At 37.0% G+C, this 23389-nt stretch overlaps 1 protein-coding gene across 1 annotated transcript; it reads right to left on the bottom strand.

Annotated features, from left to right (window-relative positions):
* Positions 1–13794: 13794 nt before the first annotated feature.
* On the bottom strand, positions 13795–14355 carry LOC129738358 (uncharacterized protein K02A2.6-like). Its single transcript, XM_055729541.1, has 2 exons — positions 14351–14355; positions 13795–14281 (listed from the first exon to the last, which is right to left on the bottom strand). Exons 1-2 carry the CDS (start codon positions 14353–14355, stop codon positions 13795–13797), a joined length of 492 nt encoding a protein of 163 aa, XP_055585516.1.
* Positions 14356–23389: the final 9034 nt, after the last annotated feature.

The following is a 23389-nucleotide window of genomic DNA, read 5'->3' as shown; positions in this document are numbered from 1 at the left end:
GTTAAGCAAATCACAAGATATTTCTATAACTTGAATTCGAAAGGCCTTTCTAAAACAACATTGAATGTAAATATAACAATACAATCTGCGGAACAGCATTTTTACAATTTATTTATATTTTAATAATAATTAATAAAATAATAATAATAAAATAAAAATTATATTTTAATAAGGTTTTTTCGATAAAGTATGTCACAGGAGTTTCTTTTGAAGAAAAACATCAATCGAAGTAACCATTGGTTTAATTTCTTGTTGTGAAATAAATCATTTTGGACAAATTGAGGTAGCGATACGCTGAAAATTTTGGTTTTTCTGTGTTTTTTTTTTTTACTAAAATTGCTCCAATGGCTCCTGATTTACGCTGAAAAATGTTGGATACTTTCGTTTTTCAAAAGAGGAATCTCCACTGAAACGTTTGATTCTGTTTTTGAGCTGCCTGCAGACGTTCATTTGCCAGAGAATGCTAGACTTTGCAGTGTAAGTAATTTAAATATTTGGGTTTGATTAAAATACCTATTTATTTATCTTAACAGCTTCATTTCGATGAAAAGGACATTTATTTGTCACCGGATGCTTCTCCAGTCTTCAACCGCGTTACACAGTTGCGCTCGATTGTTGCACGTGACGAAATCATCAAACCGCAGCATGTAACAAATTCTTCCGAGTAACGATCGGAATTAGTCCAGGTCCAGATTGAGTCCGAATGCAAATACACTCAAACTGAGTTCCTGGATGAAGCGTTTCTGAACCCAGAAGGGTTAGCAGGTGTAGCTTGCGATCGGTGCACATAATCTTCAAGTTATTTAAAAGAAATTTTAAATCTTTCGAAAATATTATACTTCAACCAGTGTTATCTATTTTTTGGAAAGTTTGCTCGATTGGCTCTGCAGGTGACAGTTTGATTGGCTCCATCATCCTCTTTGACAAACTATATGAAATTATAGTGTCTATACAGAGGACCAAGTAGACTGTGGCCGATTGAGGCAGACGTGTTTTTCCTAATAGAATAAATTTCAGAAATCTGTTTTACAAAACAGTGGGAATTTAATTATATTTTCGTGATTTGAATGTGTTGAATGTTGGTTGAAACGAAGTTTAAAGCATGACTTCTTTAATTGAGATTAGCAGTTTTTGAGTCAGTGAAATAATAACATCTTAATTCGAATAACACATTTTAACAGATTTGAAGCCATTATTTTGAGTGTTATAAAAGTTATGGCCCATCAAAGTTTAAAAATATTTTTTTAAATTCTTAATAAATTTCAACACGATTTTTCTGATTTCTTCCAAACCTTAAAAATTGGGTACAGCAAGGAATTTGTGAATTATTGATGTTAAATTTTTTTGAAGAATTTGAAAATATGAAGAAATATCTGCGATTTTCCAAAAACTACTACTTAAATTTATAAATTTGATTTTTGCAATTTTTCCGCATACTTTGTTCGACATCTCACACATGCATTGGAATATCGTTATTAAATTACCATGGGCTAACTCCTTTTAATCTCTAGACATTTTTTGTCGAAACATCACTCAAAAATATCCACGCGTTTTCGAGATATTTTGATTTTGATTAGTGTTGTTTTAAAACAACACTTTGCATTAAAGGGTTAAGCTGAAGAAATGCCGTTGTTAAGTGTTTTTATCAGAAGTTATTATTTCTGTGCACGTTTTCCAGCTTCGCGAGCGTATTGTTTATGTGGGATCCCATGATTTTTATCAGTGTTCAGTGGAGAAAAAATAAGAAAAATAGAGAAAGGGCATGAAAGATCAATTATATTCTTGCCCTAATCCTCTGCAATAAAGAATATTTCAGGGCAGATCACGGATCAAGTACTGAAACACTTGCATATTAGAATAATGTATGTAGTACAAGGAACTTATTCAGGCACAATATTGGATAAAAAAAAGACAAGGAAATTCAAACTCCTTTGAAAAAATTGACGCATTTGAACACATCGTTTCTGAGTACACTTATCATACGTCGAATGTCCAGTATCCTTTACAACCAAATGAAAAAATATGAAAAAAATAAAGTACATCTTGAACTTGAGTCCATATAGATGGCTAAGTTTTTGTTGGTTTACATATAAAACAGTAAAAGCTTGAAATGCAAATCATTGTCATTTTAACTAATGAGTTTTTTTTTTAAATTCAACTTATTTCTTCATTCATGAGGGGGTCCCAAAGGTCGGTTAAAAAATTTAAGAAATGTTTTCATTTTTTCATTCTCTATATTTTGGTGTTGTTGGAGTTCGAAGAATGCACAGAATACCTTCTAATACAAAAAGTGAGCAAAATTTGCTGAGCTTGACAAGAATTTTACAAAAAAAAAAATCAAATAGTTAAGTCTCTTGGATGCCTCTAACAAATCAAGCTAGGCAGGGGAAAGTGTTCCTTAATGCGGCTAGCGGGCTACAGCCATTTTTTAAAGGTGTTTGAAATTTTTTTTTAGTTCTTGATTCATACAGGGAAGTAATAATGGTATTTTAAAGATGAGACAGAGAGGGTTTTTGAGATATTGTAATAAAAATTCGGATTCTCTTCAAACTTCTGAAACCAATCCATTTTACAAAATTTAAATTAGTTGAGAACTAAAGAAGTTACTACGGAGTAAGTGAAATGATGTGACGCATCGAAAACTGTGTTGTGGTACAAAATGTTTGTTCGTTTTAAGTATTCTTATTTTTATTGCGTTCTTCAGGCACACGTTTTTGTGATACACACACATCGCATACTTTTGATGAGCTAACACTTAGAATTTTAGGTTTTTTTCAAAACATTATAATTTTTTTTATTATAACTCTAATAGCAGTGCAGTTTCGGGTCAAATGATTGTCATGATATAAGCTTTAATAAAACCCACATTCAAGCAAATTCATCCTATCGGAAAAAAAATATTAATGAAAATCAAGTGCTACTTTTTTTCATTTTGTCACATCAGGATCAAAAAGTCGTGTGATGTATCGCAACGGAAGTAGCTCACCCGTAAAATTTCAAAACAAATTAAAACTGAAACCCTTAACAACAAATATTTTTACAACAGTTTTTTGGCAACGTTTTCACAAAATTTCTTACGATTCTGTTGTTGAACAAGGAAGATATCTTTGATACAGTAAAGAATTTAAAAATCGCTGTGGGACAGTGGGACAGTTACGAATGCTTGTATCTCAAAAACCTTTCGTTTGATCTAAGTACATTCTATGAAGGAAATGAAGGTAATCTTATGATAATTCATAAAAAAAATTGGAAAAAAATATTTTTCGTTTTTTTTGTAAGAATAAATTTTACTTTATTCATGGTACCTCCCATCGGCCAGCGCACACTTTTTTCAGTCATGATATTGATAAGTTTTTCGAATTTATACTTCGTCTAATCTGTATTTTAGGTGGCTACATCCTCCTCCTTTAATTTCTGCTTCTTTTCGGACCAATACTTCTCTTTTAAAAGAAACTGAGGGCAATTTAGTGGATACAGATGTTTCGAAATTAACAAATTTGATTATTTTTGAGCCACTTTTTGAGCGTTTTTAATGGAATTTTTGCTGGCAAAATCTCACAATAACGAAGTAAAACCGTCATGAGATTGAAGTTTAGGTATAATCGGTTAGTATAGATCGTAGGTTGCGAAGGGTACATACAAGATTACACTTTTTAGGCTTTTAAAAACAGAGAAAACCATAGTTTTCGTTTTGAAAATTATTGTTTTTCCACAGGAACAGAATTTTGGCAAATCATTATATTATATACAAAATAATCAGCAAATACTTATTTTAATATACTCGGGACCTTGCCTCGAGCAGACATGGTATAGGAGTCAAACGCTGGAATTTGTTTAGAATAGGGTATTTCATAAGTTTTTTCGTTCATCAGAAATCATCTGTCTCATAGCCTCGGAACTGGCTATACAGCTTACGAGCTGTGGAACTAGCAAAAGTTTGTTGTTTGAGGTTAGGTTTGAATGACTCATTACCATGCAACGCTTTCAGCTTAACGGAGAAAATAAATTGGAAATTTCAGCGATCTACCCTTAGTTTTTCGCTTATTGAAAATTAAAAAACCTGGTATGATACTTGACTTCCTTGATAACCCTTAGCCGGAGTTGTCGATCATATGCTTCACTCCAATGCTTGATTTGAGCTTTGTGGACATTTTTGACAGTATTTGCATACTTTTCCACCACTCACACTCAGTAATTCTTCGAATAATCAACGGTTTTGTCAACTATCTATTTGATAATGATGGATATTGAATGAAACTGTGCAAAATAGTTTTTTTTCCTTTTTCTCTTGCATCGTGAATATCTCAAAAAGGCGGAAATTTAAAATTTTGAAAAAATAGGTCGGATAGTACTTTTTACAGGCAACAAAATGCTGTCAAAGTTTTGAATGTCCGATTACTAGTAAACGAGCTATTAGCAAAAGAAAGTGTCCCATTTCTAAAAGAACTAAGCTTTAATCTGCCTTTGAATTTCCCGAAGCCATTTCAGTGAGATGTTATTCGACCTAAGTTACCCAAAAATTAACTATTTTCTTCATATGTCTTAACAAATGAAGTCAATTCTTTTTCATAAAACGAGCTGAAAGGTTTACTTAAAACTTAAACTTGGCACCATTTGAGAGGAACCACATAGAGATCAGAGGATCTTAAGATGCGATCTTTTTTGCCCCTGTTTGCTTCTTTAAAGATATTGTCAGTAATTACCCACCAAAATGGATGCAATATTCATACATAATTTTTATTTCTTTCTAAAGCGACGAAAATTACACCTTTTAGACGTTATTCGGCACTTTATTCGTACCTATTCGAAGAATGCTAGAGAGCGCAAGATTTTGCTTTCATAAGCCTTTAAATTTTTGCCAGCGACAATATTTTACAGTTCTCTTATTCGTCAGTATTAATCTTTTTCAATCTGATTTTTAGCCATCTGGATGCACTGCCAGTTGCAGAGAGATAATCATGACGATGATTTCCTCATTTGAAGCCCGCGCTAGAGCAAAATTATTACAAAATTTAGAAACATGGCGGAATTTCTATCATATCTGATTTAACACGTTCATCGCCACGCTCATTTTGGTAGTTATACTGGTATGAAGCTTTTATTAACTTGCCGTTGTGCTCATTATTTGGGTTTTTTGCATACCCAAAGACGCTAATTGGCTATAGAAATTTGCTTTATTTTAATTATAAAACAGTATTAACAATCAAAGAACATACTCAACATTTAACGATAAATTTTAATCAAAATAGCAAATATTCCATCCAAAGTAATGGTTTCCAAACTTTCAAGCATTCTTTTCCAGTTTTTGTACTTGAAACAAGAATAACACAAATTTCGAGAGTAAGAAAAAATGTACTAGTTTCTCTGTTAAAATGTCTATCACCAAAAAAAGTGTAAAATTTCGCAAAAAGAAGAGAACGCTCATTTCTCGACCGAAAAAGGGTAGATGTATTCATAAAAGAATATTTACGTATGATATCCCTAACCTAGACTAAGTCACAGTCACAATAAGTCGCCTAGCCCAAAAAAGTCCGTTACCCAACTTAGTCAAAATTTCATTTGAGTTTGTGAATTCAATTTATATATTTTAAATGAAAAATGATCCATCGGTAAGAGCTTAACTTTTTATAAGTTTAAAATGTTGATCGAAAAAATGGATGCCCAAAATTCAAAGCTTAAAAACTGTTGAAATTTACGTTTTCGGATAGATTTCGGTAGGCCGAAACACTTCAGCAGAGGAGATGTGCTGCCCCTTCGGAAGAATCAAAACAGTTTTTTTTCAGTTCTCCACATTGTTGTTCAATTCGAAATTGCGAAAAATAGATCGATGATGGCTGATTACAGCAATGATGATGTTTACATTAAAAATGATGCATGCACGTGGAGCAAAGCCAACTCAAACTATGTTTAGCAGATACACTGGAGTGTTGGCAGAAAATAATGAGTTGTAACCTCATTTTACTCATTGGGAAATGAGTAGTTTCCCGGTTAGGGAACCCTAGTGTGGAATACATAGTGGCAAATAGCTATCACTTATGTAGAGAGCAGTATTTATGGACTTGACGAATGATTACCAATAAAGATTAACTCTATTCCACCACTGTAACCTGCGTTTTCAACAAAAACGAACCTGAGAGCTGAATTTTAATTAACTTTTTATTTTTTTAAGAATTTGGATTGATTTCACCAAAATCTTTAATCCGAAATAAAATTCAAGGTTTTGATTTGAGGTCTAAGCCAAGACTATTAAATATTCAAATGGCTTTTATGTGAAAAGTTCTGCCACAAACTATCAAACTTATTTTAAATCAAACTTCAAAGTTTGTAGTTTTTTATTTGAATCTTATGAGGGGATCATTAATACCATTTATGACCGTCTTTTATCTGCTTCAAATATCTTTTACAAAACAGCGGGAAAAGTTTATCGATCCCCTTTTATTTCTTATATCAAATAGAGCAATTTATGTTAGCTTTCTATTTATTCCCAAACCAAACCGATCGTTTAAAAATATAACTTTGGCGTAGCAAATTTTTAGTCAACGATTTTTATCAAAAATCTTTGCATCAAGCAGTTTTCCGCTCAAAAAACTCTGAATAACTCACCACGTTTTATTGTTTGTTTTTCAACTCAGGTTCTTGTAACTGTATGCAGCAACGGTTTCATCAGTAGTTTTTTTACCTATAAGGTTAAAGAAAAAAGATGATAAGTAAAAATGGAACAAATATTATCTACTACGTTTTGATTGATTAAAAATATTTTTTTTCATGATTGAAAGTTCGAATTCGCTAGGAAAAAAGTGTTAAGATTCCATAATTTTAACATTGTACCAACAAAAATCTAACCAGTTATCGATCCCTCTTTCTATTTGGGGTCCATCCGGTCTACGGATCGAAAAATACCAGGAAATGCATCCCCCTACCCAATCACACATGAGCATAAGAGGCATCGCTTTTCTTGGTGGCTTGTTTGCTCCCCAAGCAATTGAGATCCTACTTGTGTTTGTTGTTAGCTGCTGGCTGCGATCAAGTATGTAGTTCTTTATAAATCTGAAATTGGATTATCCCTTTTCCAGTTTTCCAATCTCTCCTCGGAGGAAAAGTTCGATTTCCTATCTTACATAGATATGTTTGGCGATGGTATATTCGGTCAAGAAAATCCGTCCAAAAACGGGGCAGTTATTTACCAACCATACTACTTTACTCACCCATTTACCCGGGACTTCCGGTCTAACTGAATGGATAATCGAATGTGATTGAACTGGGATTGGGTGAAGGAGGACGAGGGATCGAAATCGAAATATTTCTTATCCTGATGTACCCGCTGGCGTTTTCCAGTTGACCGAATGTTTGGCTGGAAGCTGGTCCAGCTGATGGTTGATTGTCCCAGGGCTTGCCGGTGTTTTTTTTTGTGTTTTTACATCACAAGCTATGATGTTGATAGACTCACAATCATCATCGATTTATTGGATCCAAAATTGATTGGGAAACCATTCAAGGGTGAATTTTTAGTTTTTCTCTGCCTGATGAAGTCTATTAACGGTTAGAATAAAGTTTCAGGAACTATTGTACTTTTTGAGAAAGTATGCATTAACTGATTTCAAATCTTACTAAAAAAAAACTCTCATTTATAAGTAAGAAAAACAAATTTAGATTTATATTTGCCGAACCATCGGACGGAAAAATAATTCAAACTTTTTCGTTTTCAATTTTCATCTTCGAGAGCGGCTTCACCGAATGACAGAGTTGTCACAACTTGCAGAATAGCACTCAAAAATTTTCAACAACACCACTCCTATCTGCCATCAGCGCGCTTCAAACTTGACTTCTTTCGAACCTACGAGGTGCTGTTTTCCTCGTGAGTTTTCGCTTCCACCCGAAAAAAAGATTTCTCAAAGAGCAAATCAAACAATTTTTTTTTCTGTTCTCGCTGCCTTCCGATTTACATCTCGACTAATATCTCGTTCAACTTTTCTCCAAATAAGTGGATGGAATAGGAAAAAAAACCACTGAAAAGTACGCACTTGCTGCCGCCGGAAAAGCACTCTTCAAAAATGAAAATTTATCATTTCAATCGTGGTCGCGCAGAAAAGTTTTTCTTCGATCTGCTCCTTTCTGCCGCCTGTCTCCGGAAAAGTAATTCAGATTGGAAATTGAAAGTCTTCATCCATAAGTCATATTTCCATTCGTAGCCTCGAGCGGGAGATTTCAAATCACGCATAAGACATGGCTACATGACAGGAGCACGTGTTTGACCGCAGGCCTAGGCGGATTCCAGCTTCCAAGTACTTATCTATGGATCTAAGCGAAACTTTGGATTTTATTTGTGGCAACGTAAGCCAAAAGTATGGCCCCAAGGTTCAAAATGTCAGAAAGACGACGACGACGATGATTCTCTCAACGGATTTTACATTTCACGTAAATGGCTTTTTGGGGCCGAGCTGCAGGCTTGAATTTATTGTCAACAGAATTTTAGGAATTTTGGCGAATGTTTTGGGAGCTGATAAACGAGTTGTTTTCTCACAGGCGTCGGAATGACGTCAGAAGTTTGTGTTGGCTAGATTGAAGGATTTGTAATTATAAGAAACTGTTAGAATAACTTGCTTCTGTTTCTAACAATTGAGCTCAAAAGATGGAGAAATTTACAAAACAAAACATAATCAAACAGTTTATATGTTTTGGTTTAAGTTTTGTACACAAATCCAAACTATTAAATAAAATAAAAAAAAACTGTAATTCTTACTTCAGTTTTTCAGTGTAAACCTCAAGAGGTAAGGGGGGATGATTAGCAAGGGTCTTGCAGCAAATCATTTGTGAAATAATAAACAAACATGACAAAAATGACAAAAATGACAAAAATGACAAAAATGACAAAAATGACAAAAATGACAAAATTGACAAAAATGACAAAAATGACAAAAATGACAAAAATGACAAAAATGACAAAAATGACAAAAATGACAAAAATGACAAAAATGACAAAAATGACAAAAATGACAAAAATGACAAAAATGACAAAAATGACAAAAATGACAAAAATGACAAAAATGACAAAAATGACAAAAATGACAAAAATGACAAAAATGACAAAAATGACAAAAATGACAAAAATGACAAAAATGACAAAAATGACAAAAATGACAAAAATGAAAAAATGAAAAAATGAAAAAATGACAAAAATGACAAAAATGACAAAAATGACAAAAATGACAAAAAATGACAAAAATGACAAAAATGACAAAAATGACAAAAATGACAAAAATGACAAAAATGACAAAAATGACAAAAATGACAAAAATGAAAAAATGAAAAAATGAAAAAATGACAAAAATGACAAAAATGACAAAAATGACAAAAATGACAAAAATGACAAAAATGACAAAAAATGACAAAAATGACAAAAATGACAAAAATGACAAAAATGACAAAAATGACAAAAATGACAAAAATGACAAAAATGACAAAAATGACAAAAATGACAAAAATGACAAAAATGACAAAAATGACAAAAATGACAAAAATGACAAAAATGACAAAAATGACAAAAATGACAAAAATGACAAAAATGACAAAAATGACAAAAATGACAAAAATGACAAAAATGACAAAAATGACAAAAATGACAAAAATGACAAAAATGACAAAAATGACAAAATGACAAAAATGACAAAAATGACAAAAATGACAAAACTGACAAAAATGACAAAAATGACAAAAATGACAAAAATGACAAAAATGACAAAAATGACAAAAATGACAAAAATGACAAAAATGACAAAAATGACAAAAATGACAAAAATGACAAAAATGACAAAAATGAAAAAATGAAAAAATGAAAAAATGACAAAAATGACAAAAATGACAAAAATGACAAAAATGACAAAAAATGACAAAAATGACAAAAATGACAAAAATGACAAAAATGACAAAAATGACAAAAATGACAAAAATGACAAAAATGACAAAAATGACAAAAATGACAAAAATGACAAAAATGACAAAAATGACAAAAATGACAAAAATGACAAAAATGACAAAAATGACAAAAATGACAAAAATGACAAAAATGACAAAAATGACAAAAATGACAAAAATGACAAAAATGACAAAAATGACAAAAATGACAAAAATGACAAAAATGACAAAAATGACAAAAATGACAAAAATGACAAAAATGACAAAAATGACAAAAATGACAAAAATGACAAAATGACAAAAATGACAAAAATGACAAAAATGACAAAAATGACAAAAATGACAAAAATGACAAAAATGACAAAAATGACAAAAATGACAAAAATGACAAAAATGACAAAAATGACAAAAATGACAAAAATGACAAAAATGACAAAAATGACAAAAATGACAAAAATGACAAAAATGACAAAAATGACAAAAATGACAAAAATGACAAAAATGACAAAAATGACAAAAATGACAAAAATGACAAAAATGACAAAAATGACAAAAATGACAAAAATGACAAAAATGACAAAAATGACAAAAATGACAAAAATGACAAAAATGACAAAAATGACAAAAATGACAAAAATGACAAAAATGACAAAAATGACAAAAATGACAAAAATGACAAAAATGACAAAAATGACAAAAATGACAAAAATGACAAAAATGACAAAAATGACAAAAATGACAAAAATGACAAAAATGACAAAAATGACAAAAATGACAAAAATGACAAAAATGACAAAAATGACAAAAATGACAAAAATGACAAAAATGACAAAAATGACAAAATAGACAAAAATGACAAAAATGACAAAAATGACAAAAATGACAAAAATGACAAAAATGACAAAAATGACAAAAATGACAAAAATGACAAAAATGACAAAAATGACAAAAATGACAAAAATGACAAAAATGACAAAAATGACAAAAATGACAAAAATGACAAAAATGACAAAAATGACAAAAATGACAAAAATGACAAAAATGACAAAAATGACAAAAATGACAAAAATGACAAAAATGACAAAAATGACAAAAATGACAAAAATGACAAAAATGTCAAAAATGACAAAAATGTCAAAAATGACAAAAATGACTAAAATGACAAAAATGACAAAAATGACAAAGTAAGGGGGGATTATTTGGTTGAATCTAGCTCAAGCTACTGCTTTCTTATTCTAAAAGTTTAAAATTCGAAAGTTTTTTTTTTCATTAGAACTGTAATTCAGTTTGTCAACCACTAATATTTAAATATATCGATTTCCCGACTGGAAAGTAATCCTCGCCCCATCGGAATACGATTCAATTATACGTTTCGGAAAATAGAAACATTCAGTTAATGAAATTCCATTCAACTGGAATGTCGCGCATCTGCCCGCCAACCGGTGCTATTCCTAGACAGCAGAGTACAGAGAAGTCAAACAATTTAACAACAAAAATGGTTCAAAGGACACAACAAAATCCCGAAAAGGAACGAACGATTCCCGGGAGTCGCACTATGGCTGTAATTGCAAATTAAAAGTTTCCAATTCAAATGACTGCTGCTGCTCTCATCATCAAACTCGGTAATCGAATTCGATTCAAAACAGCTAGCCCGCCAGCCAGCAATGGAGTAGTCTTCATCTTCTTGTTCTGTATTGGCAATGTTTGGAAAGACACATTTATGTTTTATTTATGAATGAACGTTGCTGGTTCATATTCCAATTATTTTGATACCAATTGTGAATCGAGGTTTTGTGTTACTGTTGCTGCTGTTGACAGAACCTCAACAATGCCTGCCTGCCTGGTTGTCCGTTTTTCAGGAGTAAAATAGTGAATCGGAAGTTTCCTGCTGAAATCAATGAATATTCAAACAGTTGCTGGGTGAATGGAATAACTTGTTTGAGAGGTTTGTTTATGATTTTACAACAACCAAAAGTCCACTGAAAGGACAGTGTGACCTAACTTTCGGCAATGATTCAGCACTGGCGAAAAACTTTTCTCCGAAATGAGGATTCATTTCTAAAACAATACACAGGGTACAATTCAAGAAACATTAAATTTAAAAGCTTGAATGAACACGTTGAATTTCATATTCAAAAATACAGTTTGATTGATATTTGACCAACACAATTTTTAGACTTTTACCTATATAATTTACTGAAAAAACTTGAAATTTCAGGTATCAAAACGTCGTGATTTGATTTAAAAATAAAGATTATGTTCAAGAGAGAATTGCTCACGCCATTGAATCCAATTCTTACAGTAATGAACTTGTACGAGAGTGTAGTGCACGTAGCCATGAGCAATTTTCTACCAGAGTGGCAGGCACACAGGTTCAGTTCTTGGGAAAATGAAATAAAAAGAAAAAAATTCTCCAACGCACCAAGCGAACTAAAATGCACGTGATTCAATTAGCCTGATCAGGCATCAGCGTTAATTGGACCAGATTTCATCGTAAAGTACCGGTGTTTTTATGGTTTGTAGCCACTTTTTTCTTCATTCAGGTTGGAGATATCGATTGTGTTATCTTACTTTTTATTGGGTACAAGTAGTAAGTAGTTTCATGGAAACAAAAATTATGGTTAATTGAAGCAGCAGAAGTATGAGCAACTATTCAAATAAAACAGTTCAAAGTTCATTCAACAAACGCTAAGTCAGGTGCAACTTTTTTTTCAGTTTTTTCTACTAAGCAGTGTTCGGGTCCATTTGAATTCATTTTCCTGATCAACTTATACCAAAGATCAATTCTTCAACATGCAACGCATAGCATCGCACCAGAAAACTTTGAATTATTTCCCCAGTATATTAAGCTTTCGTTCATCAATTTCAATTTCCTTTATGGGAACGAGCACCAAAAAAAAAAACACGCGTCAACTGTTGCGTGGAAATTTAAAAACTTCCTTACCATAAGCAAAAAAAAACACCCGATGATACCTACTGCTTCGGCAAAGTGAAAGTTTCTCATGTCGCAAAACAAGTGACAACTTTTCCACCACTTCCACCTTATCGGTCGCATGCTTCAAATTTCCCAGAACATGGAACGTGCGGCAGCAGAAATTGGAAAACGAAATTTCCCCGATGTAACATTTTCCTACTGAAAACCATCTAACGAACTATGCGACGACAGTGCTGCGCTGCTGATGCTTTGAAGAGTTGAAGCTGGTTACTGGATTTCTTTTTCCTGCTTCGAGGCACACGTCGTCGTCGTCGCCTAAAATATGGAATTTCCTTCCCGTTCAGTTCGATTCCTTCCGATACAACAACGAGGACGAGGATGATGTGCTGGGAAATCAAAGGAAAAACTTTGAGCATCAAACACACCGGCTACGGCTCAGGGCTCATTCAACAGGATACTTCCCCGAGTGAAGGAACCATGAACAAAAAAATCCCCTGAAAATGGGTGTCGTTTACTCATTCTATCATTATTTCCATTATTGATGATGGCCGACGACATGGCCGTCCTGTAGTAGGAAGTGCCCGAATTGAAGGGAAGTCACGCGCCGGGAATAATTTTCGATTACCCATCAAAGTTTTTACTCCTCCAGAATCTTGTTTCAATTTGCTGGAAATGTCCGTCCTGACATTTTTTTTTGTATTGAATTTTGTGACATCGATCAACTGATGCTAGTTTCTTTTTTCGAGAGTGTACTTGTTATTTCATTTTTATTTGAGCTTTCAAGTTAATATCAAGACATAATAGGTGAATAGTAATTTTATGCATCAAAAAATGAATCAAAGGCAATACTTCTCAAGTTAAACTCCACGGTAAATAAAAAGTTTTGTCCTTAGTGCAGTCTTGCATTGTAAAAGAAACTGTACCTGAATCTTGAAATGTCATTCGATTTAAATGCATTTCCTGCCAAACTGAGTTTCGATCGTGTGTGTTGTGGCTCGGTACATCTCCAGGAATGAATGTAGTTGGACACCTATCGGCTTCTTTGCAAACGAGGGGTCACTCGTCAGCTTCTTCAGTGCTGCCTTGACCGTCTTGACCGCGTTCTCGGCTGCTCCATTCGAACACGGACTATACGGTGCTGTCGTCAGGTGCTTGATGCCACGGGAAGAACAGAATGCCTGGAATTCTTCCGATGTAAAGGCAGTGCCGTTATCCGACACCAAAGTGCTGATCAGACCGAATCGGGAAATATATTCGGCCAACTTTTCCGATGTCTCCTTGGAAGTTAACGTTCGAACGGGGTAAACTTCCAACCACTTGCTGTAGCTATCCACCAGGACTAGAAAATCGGCGCCTTGGAACGAAAAGTGATCGACATGAACTCGATCACCAGGGGCAGATGTCAACCGCCACGGTGAAATTGTCTTCGATTTCCTTGTATAATGATGGCCACCAGAAATATGACCGTGCTAGGGACTTCATCTTGACGATCCCCATGTGTACGACATGGAGTTCACTCAGCAACGGTTTCCGAAGCTTCGCCGGGATGACGATGCGGAAACCCCAGAGAAGGACGCCTTCCTCCACGCTTAGTTCGTCTCGTCGCTGGAACAGCTTCTTGATTTCGCCGTCTTCAAGGTTTTGAGGCCAGCCTGATTTCAGATACTCCACGACTCGACTAATGACCTTGTCCCTTCGGCTTTAGATTATGATCTGCTTCCGCTCCACCAATGAGCGGGTTTCGACTTTGAAGAAGTTGAGAAAACTGATGGCTTCTTCCTCGTCTACCTTCTCGTCTTGGTTACCTGTGCATGGAAATCGAGAAAGAAAATCTGCTACGACGTTGGATGTACCTTTGATGTGTTGGATCTCGAAATCGAAGTTGGACAGATAGACTGCCCATCTCTGCAAACGCCCTGCTGCGGTTTCCGGTATGCCTTTTTCCGAAAACAGACCGGTCAGTGGTTTGTGATCTGTCATCAGGATGAAACGACGCCCAGAGAGATAGCTGCTGAATCTCTGGACACCGTAGTAAATCGCCAGCGCCTCCCGATCGATGACCGAATAGTTGGACTCGTGCTTCTTAAAAACTCGGGAAGCAAAAGAAACTGGTCGCTCCTTGCCGTCTGGGAAGACGTGTACGATCACTGCTCCAATGCCTTCCTTCGATGCATCACTGTAGAGTTTAATCGGCAGATTACGGTCATAATGGGCCTGGACCGTGTCATTCGCCAATAGCTGTTTCGACAACCCTGCAGGACTCGTTCTAGGGTAGCTTGAAACACTGCACACGCCGTTTTGGTCCCAAACGGCAATCGATTCACATAGTACACACCACGGTGAGTACTCCACGCCAACAGATGCCTTGCTTCTTCATCCACTTCCAGTTGGTTGTAGGCATTCTTCAGGTCCAGCTTGGAAAAATGCTTGCCACCTTGTAGCGCTGCGAAAATGTCGTCAATTATCGGGAAAGGGTGGTGGTCGTCCTTCAACCACGGGTTAACGGTCAGCCGATAATCTGCACACAAACGTATCGATGAATCCTTCTTCAAAACTGGGACGAGGGGGGTGCCCCATTCCGCTTCGGTTGATGGCACCTTGGAGATAATGCCGATGTTCTCCAATCGATCCAGTTCGTCTTCGACCTTCTCCTTGAAAGCCAACGGTACCCTGCGCGGCTTGAAAAACTTGGGGACAGCTTCATCCTTCAATGGTAGGTGAACTTTGCCGTTTCGATAACAGCCTAATTCACCTTCGAAAACTTCTTGGTATTTGGTCAGCAGCACATTCAACGGAGCTTTAAACTCTTTCATGCTCTCCGTCAAATGGCAAAAGTTGATCCTCAGTCCCCAACGCTGCATCGTCTGACGCCCCAGCAGTGGTTGCCGGTCACCCTCGAAGACGAAAATTTCCTTCCTGGACTTGTGGCCTTCGAATTTCATCTCCACCTCGAACTTTCCTGTTGCTTGGAAACAGGACCCGTTGTAACAGACGAACTGCTCCTTTCTGCCAGTCTCAAGATGCACTGATTTGAAATATTGACTGTACAGCGCATTTGAGATGGCATTAACCGGACTCCCAGTGTCCAGTTCGAACTCGACCAAATGTCCACCCACACGGACTGGAATAACCACGGGAGGGGGCGCATCGAACTTGTTCAGCGCCAAATGGTGAACTTTCGGTTTCCGGTCCTCTTTCGTTGCATCTTTCCTATTCGGGCAAACTTTGGCTAGATGCTCCTTCTTGTCGCACACCTTACATACATAGGACTTGTACTGGCACTTTCGGAAATTATGGTCCCCCTTTCCGCACGCATAACAACGGGAATTGGGGCTCGCCGGTTTCTTCAGCTTGTTTCCTTGGTCTGATTGGAACTTGTTAACCTCCAAGGACTCCCGCTGGCGCAACGTTGACTCCTTTTTCATCGCCACCTTAACCATGGCTTCCAAATTTGAGTCAGGATCCTCCTCGCACACTCGTTCATATACTGGGCCACGTTTCAGACTTACTTACTTACTTAATGATCCCGCGCCGATCCTCCGGTGCATAGGGCCGTGGTAAAAGACCTCCACTGTTGACGATCCGGAGCCAGCGTCTTCACCTGGTCCCAGTCAAGATTCTCGTCGACTGTTCGGATTTCAGCGGCTAGGCTTCGCCGCCACGAATTTCTGGGTCTGCCTCTTCTTCGATGACCTTCTGGATTCCAATCTAGCGCCTCTCTGCAAATCTCGTCTTCATCTCTTCGCAGCGTATGCCCAATCCATCTCCACTTACGTTCCCGAATCTCGATGTCTAGCGCCTTTTGATGACACCGGCGATGTAGTTCCTCATTCGAGATCCAGTTGCCCAAGCGCGGATGATATTCCGCAGGCAGCAGTTTACAAATACTTGCAGTTTTCGCGTCGTTACCGCATATGTGCACCAAGTTTCGCACCCGTACAGCAATACGGATTTGACATTTGAGTTGAAGATTCTGATTTTCGTTCGTAGAGAGATCTGGCGTGACCGCCAGATGTTTCGGAGACTCGCAAACGCAAATCGGGCCTTTCTGATCCGGGTTTCGATGTCTTTTCTGGTACCACCATCAGGCGTTATCTGGCTACCAAGATACTGGAAGCACTCCACTTTCTCAACTTGTTGCCCAGCTACCATGAAACTGGAGGGATTTCCTGTGTTGATCTCCATCGACTTGGTCTTTCCGACATTGATTTTGAGACCTGCTGCTTTGGAACTTTCGGTGAGGTCGTCGAGTTTGCTCTGCATATCTGGTTGTGTTTGGGCGAGCAAAACAATATCGTCAGCCAGGTCAAGGTCGTTCAGTTGCTCCATTGTTGAAGGATTCCACGGTAATCCTCGGTTCGATACACAGTCAATCGATCCAATCAGAATCTCATCCATTACGATTAGAAAAAGTAGCGGTGATAGAATACATCCTTGTCTCACTCCAGCAGTTACCGGGATTGGTTCGGACAAGACACCGTCGTGCAAGACCTTGCACGAAAATGCCTCGTACTGTGCTTCGATGAGATGGACTAGTTTCTCTGGGACCCCTCGTCGCCTTAGAGCCGCCCAGATGTTTTCATGGTTAAGTCGGTCGAATGCTTTTTCGAAATCAACGAACACCAGCAGAAGAGAGTCCTGGAATTCGTTGATTTGTTCCAGTATGATTCGTAGCGTAATGATGTGGTCCACACATGATCGTCCGGATCGGAATCCAGCTTGTTGCCGTCGGAGTGTAGCGTCTATTTTCTCCTGGATCCTGTTCAGAATCACTTTGCAGAGTACTTTGAGGGTTGCACAGATCAACGTTATGCCTCGCCAGTTACCGCACTCTGTCAGGTCTCCTTTCTTCGGGACCTTTACGAGGATACCCTGCATCCAGTCGGCCGGGAATGTTGCAGTATCCCAGATGTCAGCGAAAAGACGGTGCAACATTTGTGCTGACAAGGCAGGGTCGGCTTTGAGCATTTCAGCAGGGATGCAATCGATCCCAGGTGCTTTGTTGGATTTCATGTTTTTGATTGCCGCTTCTATTTCAGCCAGCGAAGGCGCTTCCGAGTTGACGCCATTTATGCGACTTACTGTTGGCGCTTCGAGCTGCAGATTCTGTTGGCCATCGCTATTCGTGACTCGAAAGAGTTGTTCGAAGTGCTCAGTCCATCGTTTGAGCTGATCTGTTCGATCGGTCAATAACTGACCTGCTCGGTCTTTTAGCGGCATTCTTGCATTAGTCCTTGCACCACTGAGGCGGCGAGAAATGTCATAAAGTAATCGGATATCTCCATTGGCGGGGGCTCTTTCCCCCTCTTCGGTTAGGGAGTTTGTCCAGACTCTCTTGTCTCGTCTACAAGCTCGTTTAACTGCCTTTTCCAGCTCCGCATATCGTAAGCGGGCGGCTGCTTTGGCTGACCCGGTACATGCCTGCTCAATTCCGACTTTCGCCTTTCTCCGATCATCGACCATCCTCCAAGTTTCATCCGACATCCATTCACTTCTTCTTCCACAAACTTTACCGAGAGTACCATTGCTCGTCGTGATAAAGGCATTCTTGATTCCACACCACTGTTCTTCGACTGCTCCGTCTGTCGGCAGCTCCGAGGCTCGGGATTCTAGCTGTTCAACGTATGCCCTTTTCACCTCTGGATTCTCCAACCGGCGGACGTCGTATCGACACCCGACTTTCTCCTCGCGCCGTTGGACACGCGCAACTCTCAGTCGTATCTCGCCAAGGACGAGGTGATGGTCAGATGCAATGTCTGCGCTTCGTTTGTTGCGGACATCAAGAAGGCTCCTTCTCCATTTTCGGCTGATGCAGATGTGGTCAATTTGATTTTGTGTTCGGCCATCTCGGGATACCCAAGTGACTTTATGTGCTGGTCGATGGGGGAAGAGCGATCCGCCGATCACCATGTTGTTGTTGCCACAAAATTCTACAAACAGCTCTCCGTTTTCGCTCATCTGTCCTAGGCCATGGCGCCCCATGATGCGCTCAAGGTCCTGATTGTCGGAGCCAATCTTTGCGTTGAAGTCGCCCAAATGGATTTGAATGTCACCCTTCGGAATTCTCTCTACCACGCTGTTCAGTTGACTGTAAAACTGCTCTTTCTCCTGCAAGTCGGCAACGTCAGTTGGCGCATAACACTGGACCATTGTAAGATTTCTAACCCGTGTTCTGAATCTGGCTACGATTATTCTTTCGTTTATCGGTTCCCATCTAATGAGGGCCGCGTAGGCCTGCATGCTTAACAGGAAACCAACTCCTCGTTCCCGAGTAGCATGTTCTCCTCGTATGCCAGAGTAAAGCAGGACTTGCCCGGATTGTGTCTTGTGTTCTCCAGTATTAGGCCAACGGACTTCGCTCAGTCCCAGAATTTCAAGCTTGAGGCGGCTAGCCTCTCTAGCAAGTTGTTCCAGTTTGCCTTGTTGGGCAAGGGTTAAAACATTCCAAGTTCCAATTCGTGTCCGTGTTTTCATGCTAAAAGTCGTCGCCAAAGTTCCAGGTCGGTCATTTCTTTCGGATTCCGTAACAATTTTAAAATCGGGAGCAGTAGGTTGTTAGCCTAAAGTCCCTATCCCGCGATGGGGCTGCCATCTTGGACTTAGCTGGCGGGAGCCGCATTTCATAAATTCAACCGCTTGCTGCAAGACAGACGCTGTTTGAGCCGCCCCTGACCTGGAGAACAGACGCTCGGTTGTTGTTGCACGCCGCCCCTGACCTGGGTAACAGACGCGTGCGGCCACCTTCTCAGTCTGCATGCGACCAAAGCCCACGTTTCAGACCCACCACAAAAATGTTTTTGAGAAAGACCGGAAGGTCGTTCCCAAATTCGCAGTCAGCGGCCAACTTCTTGAGACGCGTCGACCACTCTATCACCGTTTCGCTGTCGCCTTGACGCGCTTCGATGAATCTCTTCCGCTCGTGGAAAGTCACCAACGTTGGGGTAAATCGTTGGCGCATCAACGAACAAAGTTCGTCGAATTGCTTTGTTTCCGGCTTGTCCGGAAAACACAGGTTCCGAATCGTTTGGTAAACCTCCATCGACACCGCTGTGAGCAAAAATGCCGAGCGGCGCTCGTCTGCTTCCTCCTCGACTCCGTAGGCCACGAAGAATCTCCTTAGCCGTTCCTCGTATAGGGACCTAAGGTTGCCAGAATTTTTTCCACTCCCATCCGGGCCTAGCAATTCCGGGCATTTTTTCAAAAAAACCTGGCAAAATCCGGGCATGGATTTCAATTTTTCAAATCCAAAAACCGGGCAATAACCGGGCAAAATTTAGGTGTTATTATATATAAAAGCAAAGAAAAAATGCAAAAAAGAAATGAAATTAATATTTTATTAATGTAATTGCAGACTTCCTAAAACTTTTTGGAACACTCAAATATTTAAAGGTTTATAAAAGTAAATCAGCGAAATTATTTGAAACAACCGTTGAAAATGTCCATACCGTTAATTGATTTTGCTGAAACTTACTCAAAAACTTTGATTTTTTTTGGTTTCTTTGTGAAAATTGTGGAAAAATCCGGGCAATATCCGGACTTTTTTCACGATATCCGGGCAACCGGGCCGGACCGGACTTTCTCGAAATTTTGCAACAAATATCCGGGCAAACCCGGATAAAACCGGGCAATCTGGCAAGCTTAACCATGAATCGCCAATATTGAACTCTGGAGGCTTGACATTCATTTCGAAAATCCCTTTCGTCGCCAATTTGTGGTGTACCAAATGAAAACACGAGCGTTGTTTACTACAACTAGTGACTGCTTTATTTGAATGATGAGAATAGACTGAGCTTATTGGGAAACGGGATGCTTTATTTATACTCTCTCATACTGGTGCCGTTCTCTCTCGATTATGTCATTTTCCTCTTCGTCGCCTCGGTCGGTCTCGCTGGTTGCTGTGTTATATATAAGACAATGCACTGCACTGCACACTACACTGCACTAGGTTAAAAATTTCAAAGTCAAAAGCTCCAAAAGGATGCAAGAAAGAAGAATGAAATTTCAAAATATTCTTCAGAATCAAAAAAAAAAAAATAAAAATAAATATTTCAAACAAAACCTCGGGTAACCATCTACGAATTTGGAATCGAAAAGATATAAAAATAAATTCTGGATTAAAATGTTTTGGTTGAAGCGAAGTGTGGAATTTCAAATTTATATTTTCGAGTCAGATGCAAATGATAAAATTGTCATTACTTGACATGTTTCGATAAACAAAAAATACCTGATTTTCTTTGTAAGTAGGTGTGTAAAAACTAGAAAGGAAGTTTTTTCCAAAATATGTAGATATAAAGTAGGAATTTTAAATATTTGTTAATTTTAAAAATTAAAACACGAAATGATGAGGGAAAGTTTAAAAACATTGATATTTTCAACCATTAATTTTATAATGAAATGAGAAGACTTGAATTAAATCACCTTTTTTATTCGAGATTTTTAAAATTTTCGCGATTAAATAACCTAATTTTTCGACTTTTTGCAATAAAGGTTGTATGGCAGTTGATTAATGCAAGCTTTTGGTATAATTTTAAGAAAGTTTGGATTATAATCTTCTTCCCTTTGTGATTTTATTAACTCCAAGTGACAAAAGAAGAATTAAAAATTTTTCCGGCCTAATAAGTTTCGATTCTCTGTAGAAAGTCTAGTCTTTAACTTCCACACTTAATTTTATCGAAATTTCGGTAATCTCCAACCCAGAATCAGATTTTCCAATTTTCTTTTTATTTTCAAATTTCCATCCAAATTCCGAACAGAACTATTAAAAAAAATTTCGTTTATTTTCGAGATTTTTCTCTTCAATAGAGGTAAATCTGGAAGTTGGAATAATATTGTGAAGTCAAGAGGTGCACCTTTTAAAACATGGGTGGCTAAATTTAGCTCGTTGCTGTCTTTTTGTGGCCCGTGTACCTCTTTTTAAAGTTACCATGTTCTCAGAAGTGAATGTATTTCTTGATTAATATCATTTGAAAAATAAAATTACAGAAATCTTCATCAACTTCATTTGAAATGAAAGTCGAAGGAATCTTCTTGATTCGATATGGTGTAATTTTATAAAAAGGTTACCGTCATTGAATGAAGGATCAATTACAATTTCAATAACAATTACAATAAAATTTAAATTTTCAAAATTGTTCAGTATTTGACACATTCACAGGGGAAAAGCATTTTTGCTGCCTATGATTCAACAACTGATTTTATTCGATTGTGAATATGAATCATTTGTCAGATTTTATCTAACTCTACTAAATTAAGTAATATAACATGTAAGAAATTTAAAATTGATCAGTTTTAGGTAAAATCGATCTTTGATAACTAAAAAATAAACAACTAAACCTACGTGAAAACTGAAACCTGATTTTGAATCTGTTTATTATTCTTTATTCAATCGCGGAATAAAATCTTGCTCAGCTCTTCGTTTCAGAGATACGCTAAAAAAAATAAAATCTAACAATTTTTAGAACTTGGAATAGTTAAGATTACAACTGTTTCTAACATCATTCACGAAAGTCTTTCCAATTAAATATTGAATGTTCTAACTCATTTAGCAACACATTTAAAAATTGACTTAAATCATTTTTGAAATTCCGTCAAATTTACTATATTTTGCAGGATTGAGAAAAATTAACAAAAACAAAACTACTGTAATTTTTTCTCTGATGAAAAGTTGTTAATTGAATCAAAAGTTTGTTTATTATATCTTTGAAAAGTTCCAAAATTTGCCAAAAAAGTGCACAAATTTATATTAAAAAAATTATACCTATTTTCAAAAGTTATCTCGAAAACAAGAGCTGAAAGAGAAAAAAATTATTGCATTGGAATCATAAATTATTAACTCAACTATGAGGCTTGGTATGAACCTGCCGATCGATAGTTTGCATCTCACGAAAACGTTTGAGAATGCTGCACACAGTCGATTTAACCATTTTTAACGATTTCGCGATTTTTGAACCCGGGGTTTTGACGTGGCGCCCAAAATTAGCTCCAGTTTCGTATGAAGTGTGTGTAAAACCACGCTCTCAATTTCGCAATTCATGGGAGCTTTTCATCAACATGCCCTCTAGCCTAAAATTTCAACACCTATCAAGCTTTCTCCTATTGGCGCACTAATGCCTGTCTATCCACCTTTCTATCATATTTCTTTAAAAAAAAATTATCTCTAGTTTTCATTCCGCCGAGCTTGTCACTTAAAATTATAATCATAAAAATTACGGCGATTAAAATCACATCTCGTGTAACTTTTCTGAAAAAAAAACTAATCGTGATGAAATTTTCAGGACTGGTGGAGGAAACATTAAAAAAAACAAAGCCTACTGTCAAAAGATTCCAGATCCGACAACTAAAGGCGCTATGGTATAACAAACAATGCGTACAGATTCAAGATGATCCATGAATTATAATTGAAAATTAGTTCTAAAAATCATTGCACCTCAGAAATTGTAAATTATGTTTGTTTTTTATGTTATCTGTAATTTTCATTACATAATCGACCATTTTTTGGAATTTTTTTCGGTTATTTCATGCCATTGGTTTTTTAAGTGGTCT

Source organism: Uranotaenia lowii, chromosome 1, assembly GCF_029784155.1.
Source record: "Uranotaenia lowii strain MFRU-FL chromosome 1, ASM2978415v1, whole genome shotgun sequence".
Taxonomy (NCBI): Eukaryota; Metazoa; Arthropoda; class Insecta; order Diptera; family Culicidae; genus Uranotaenia; species Uranotaenia lowii.
The sequence above is the reverse complement of the archived record's forward strand: the minus strand, read 5'-3'. Positions and strand labels throughout refer to the sequence as shown.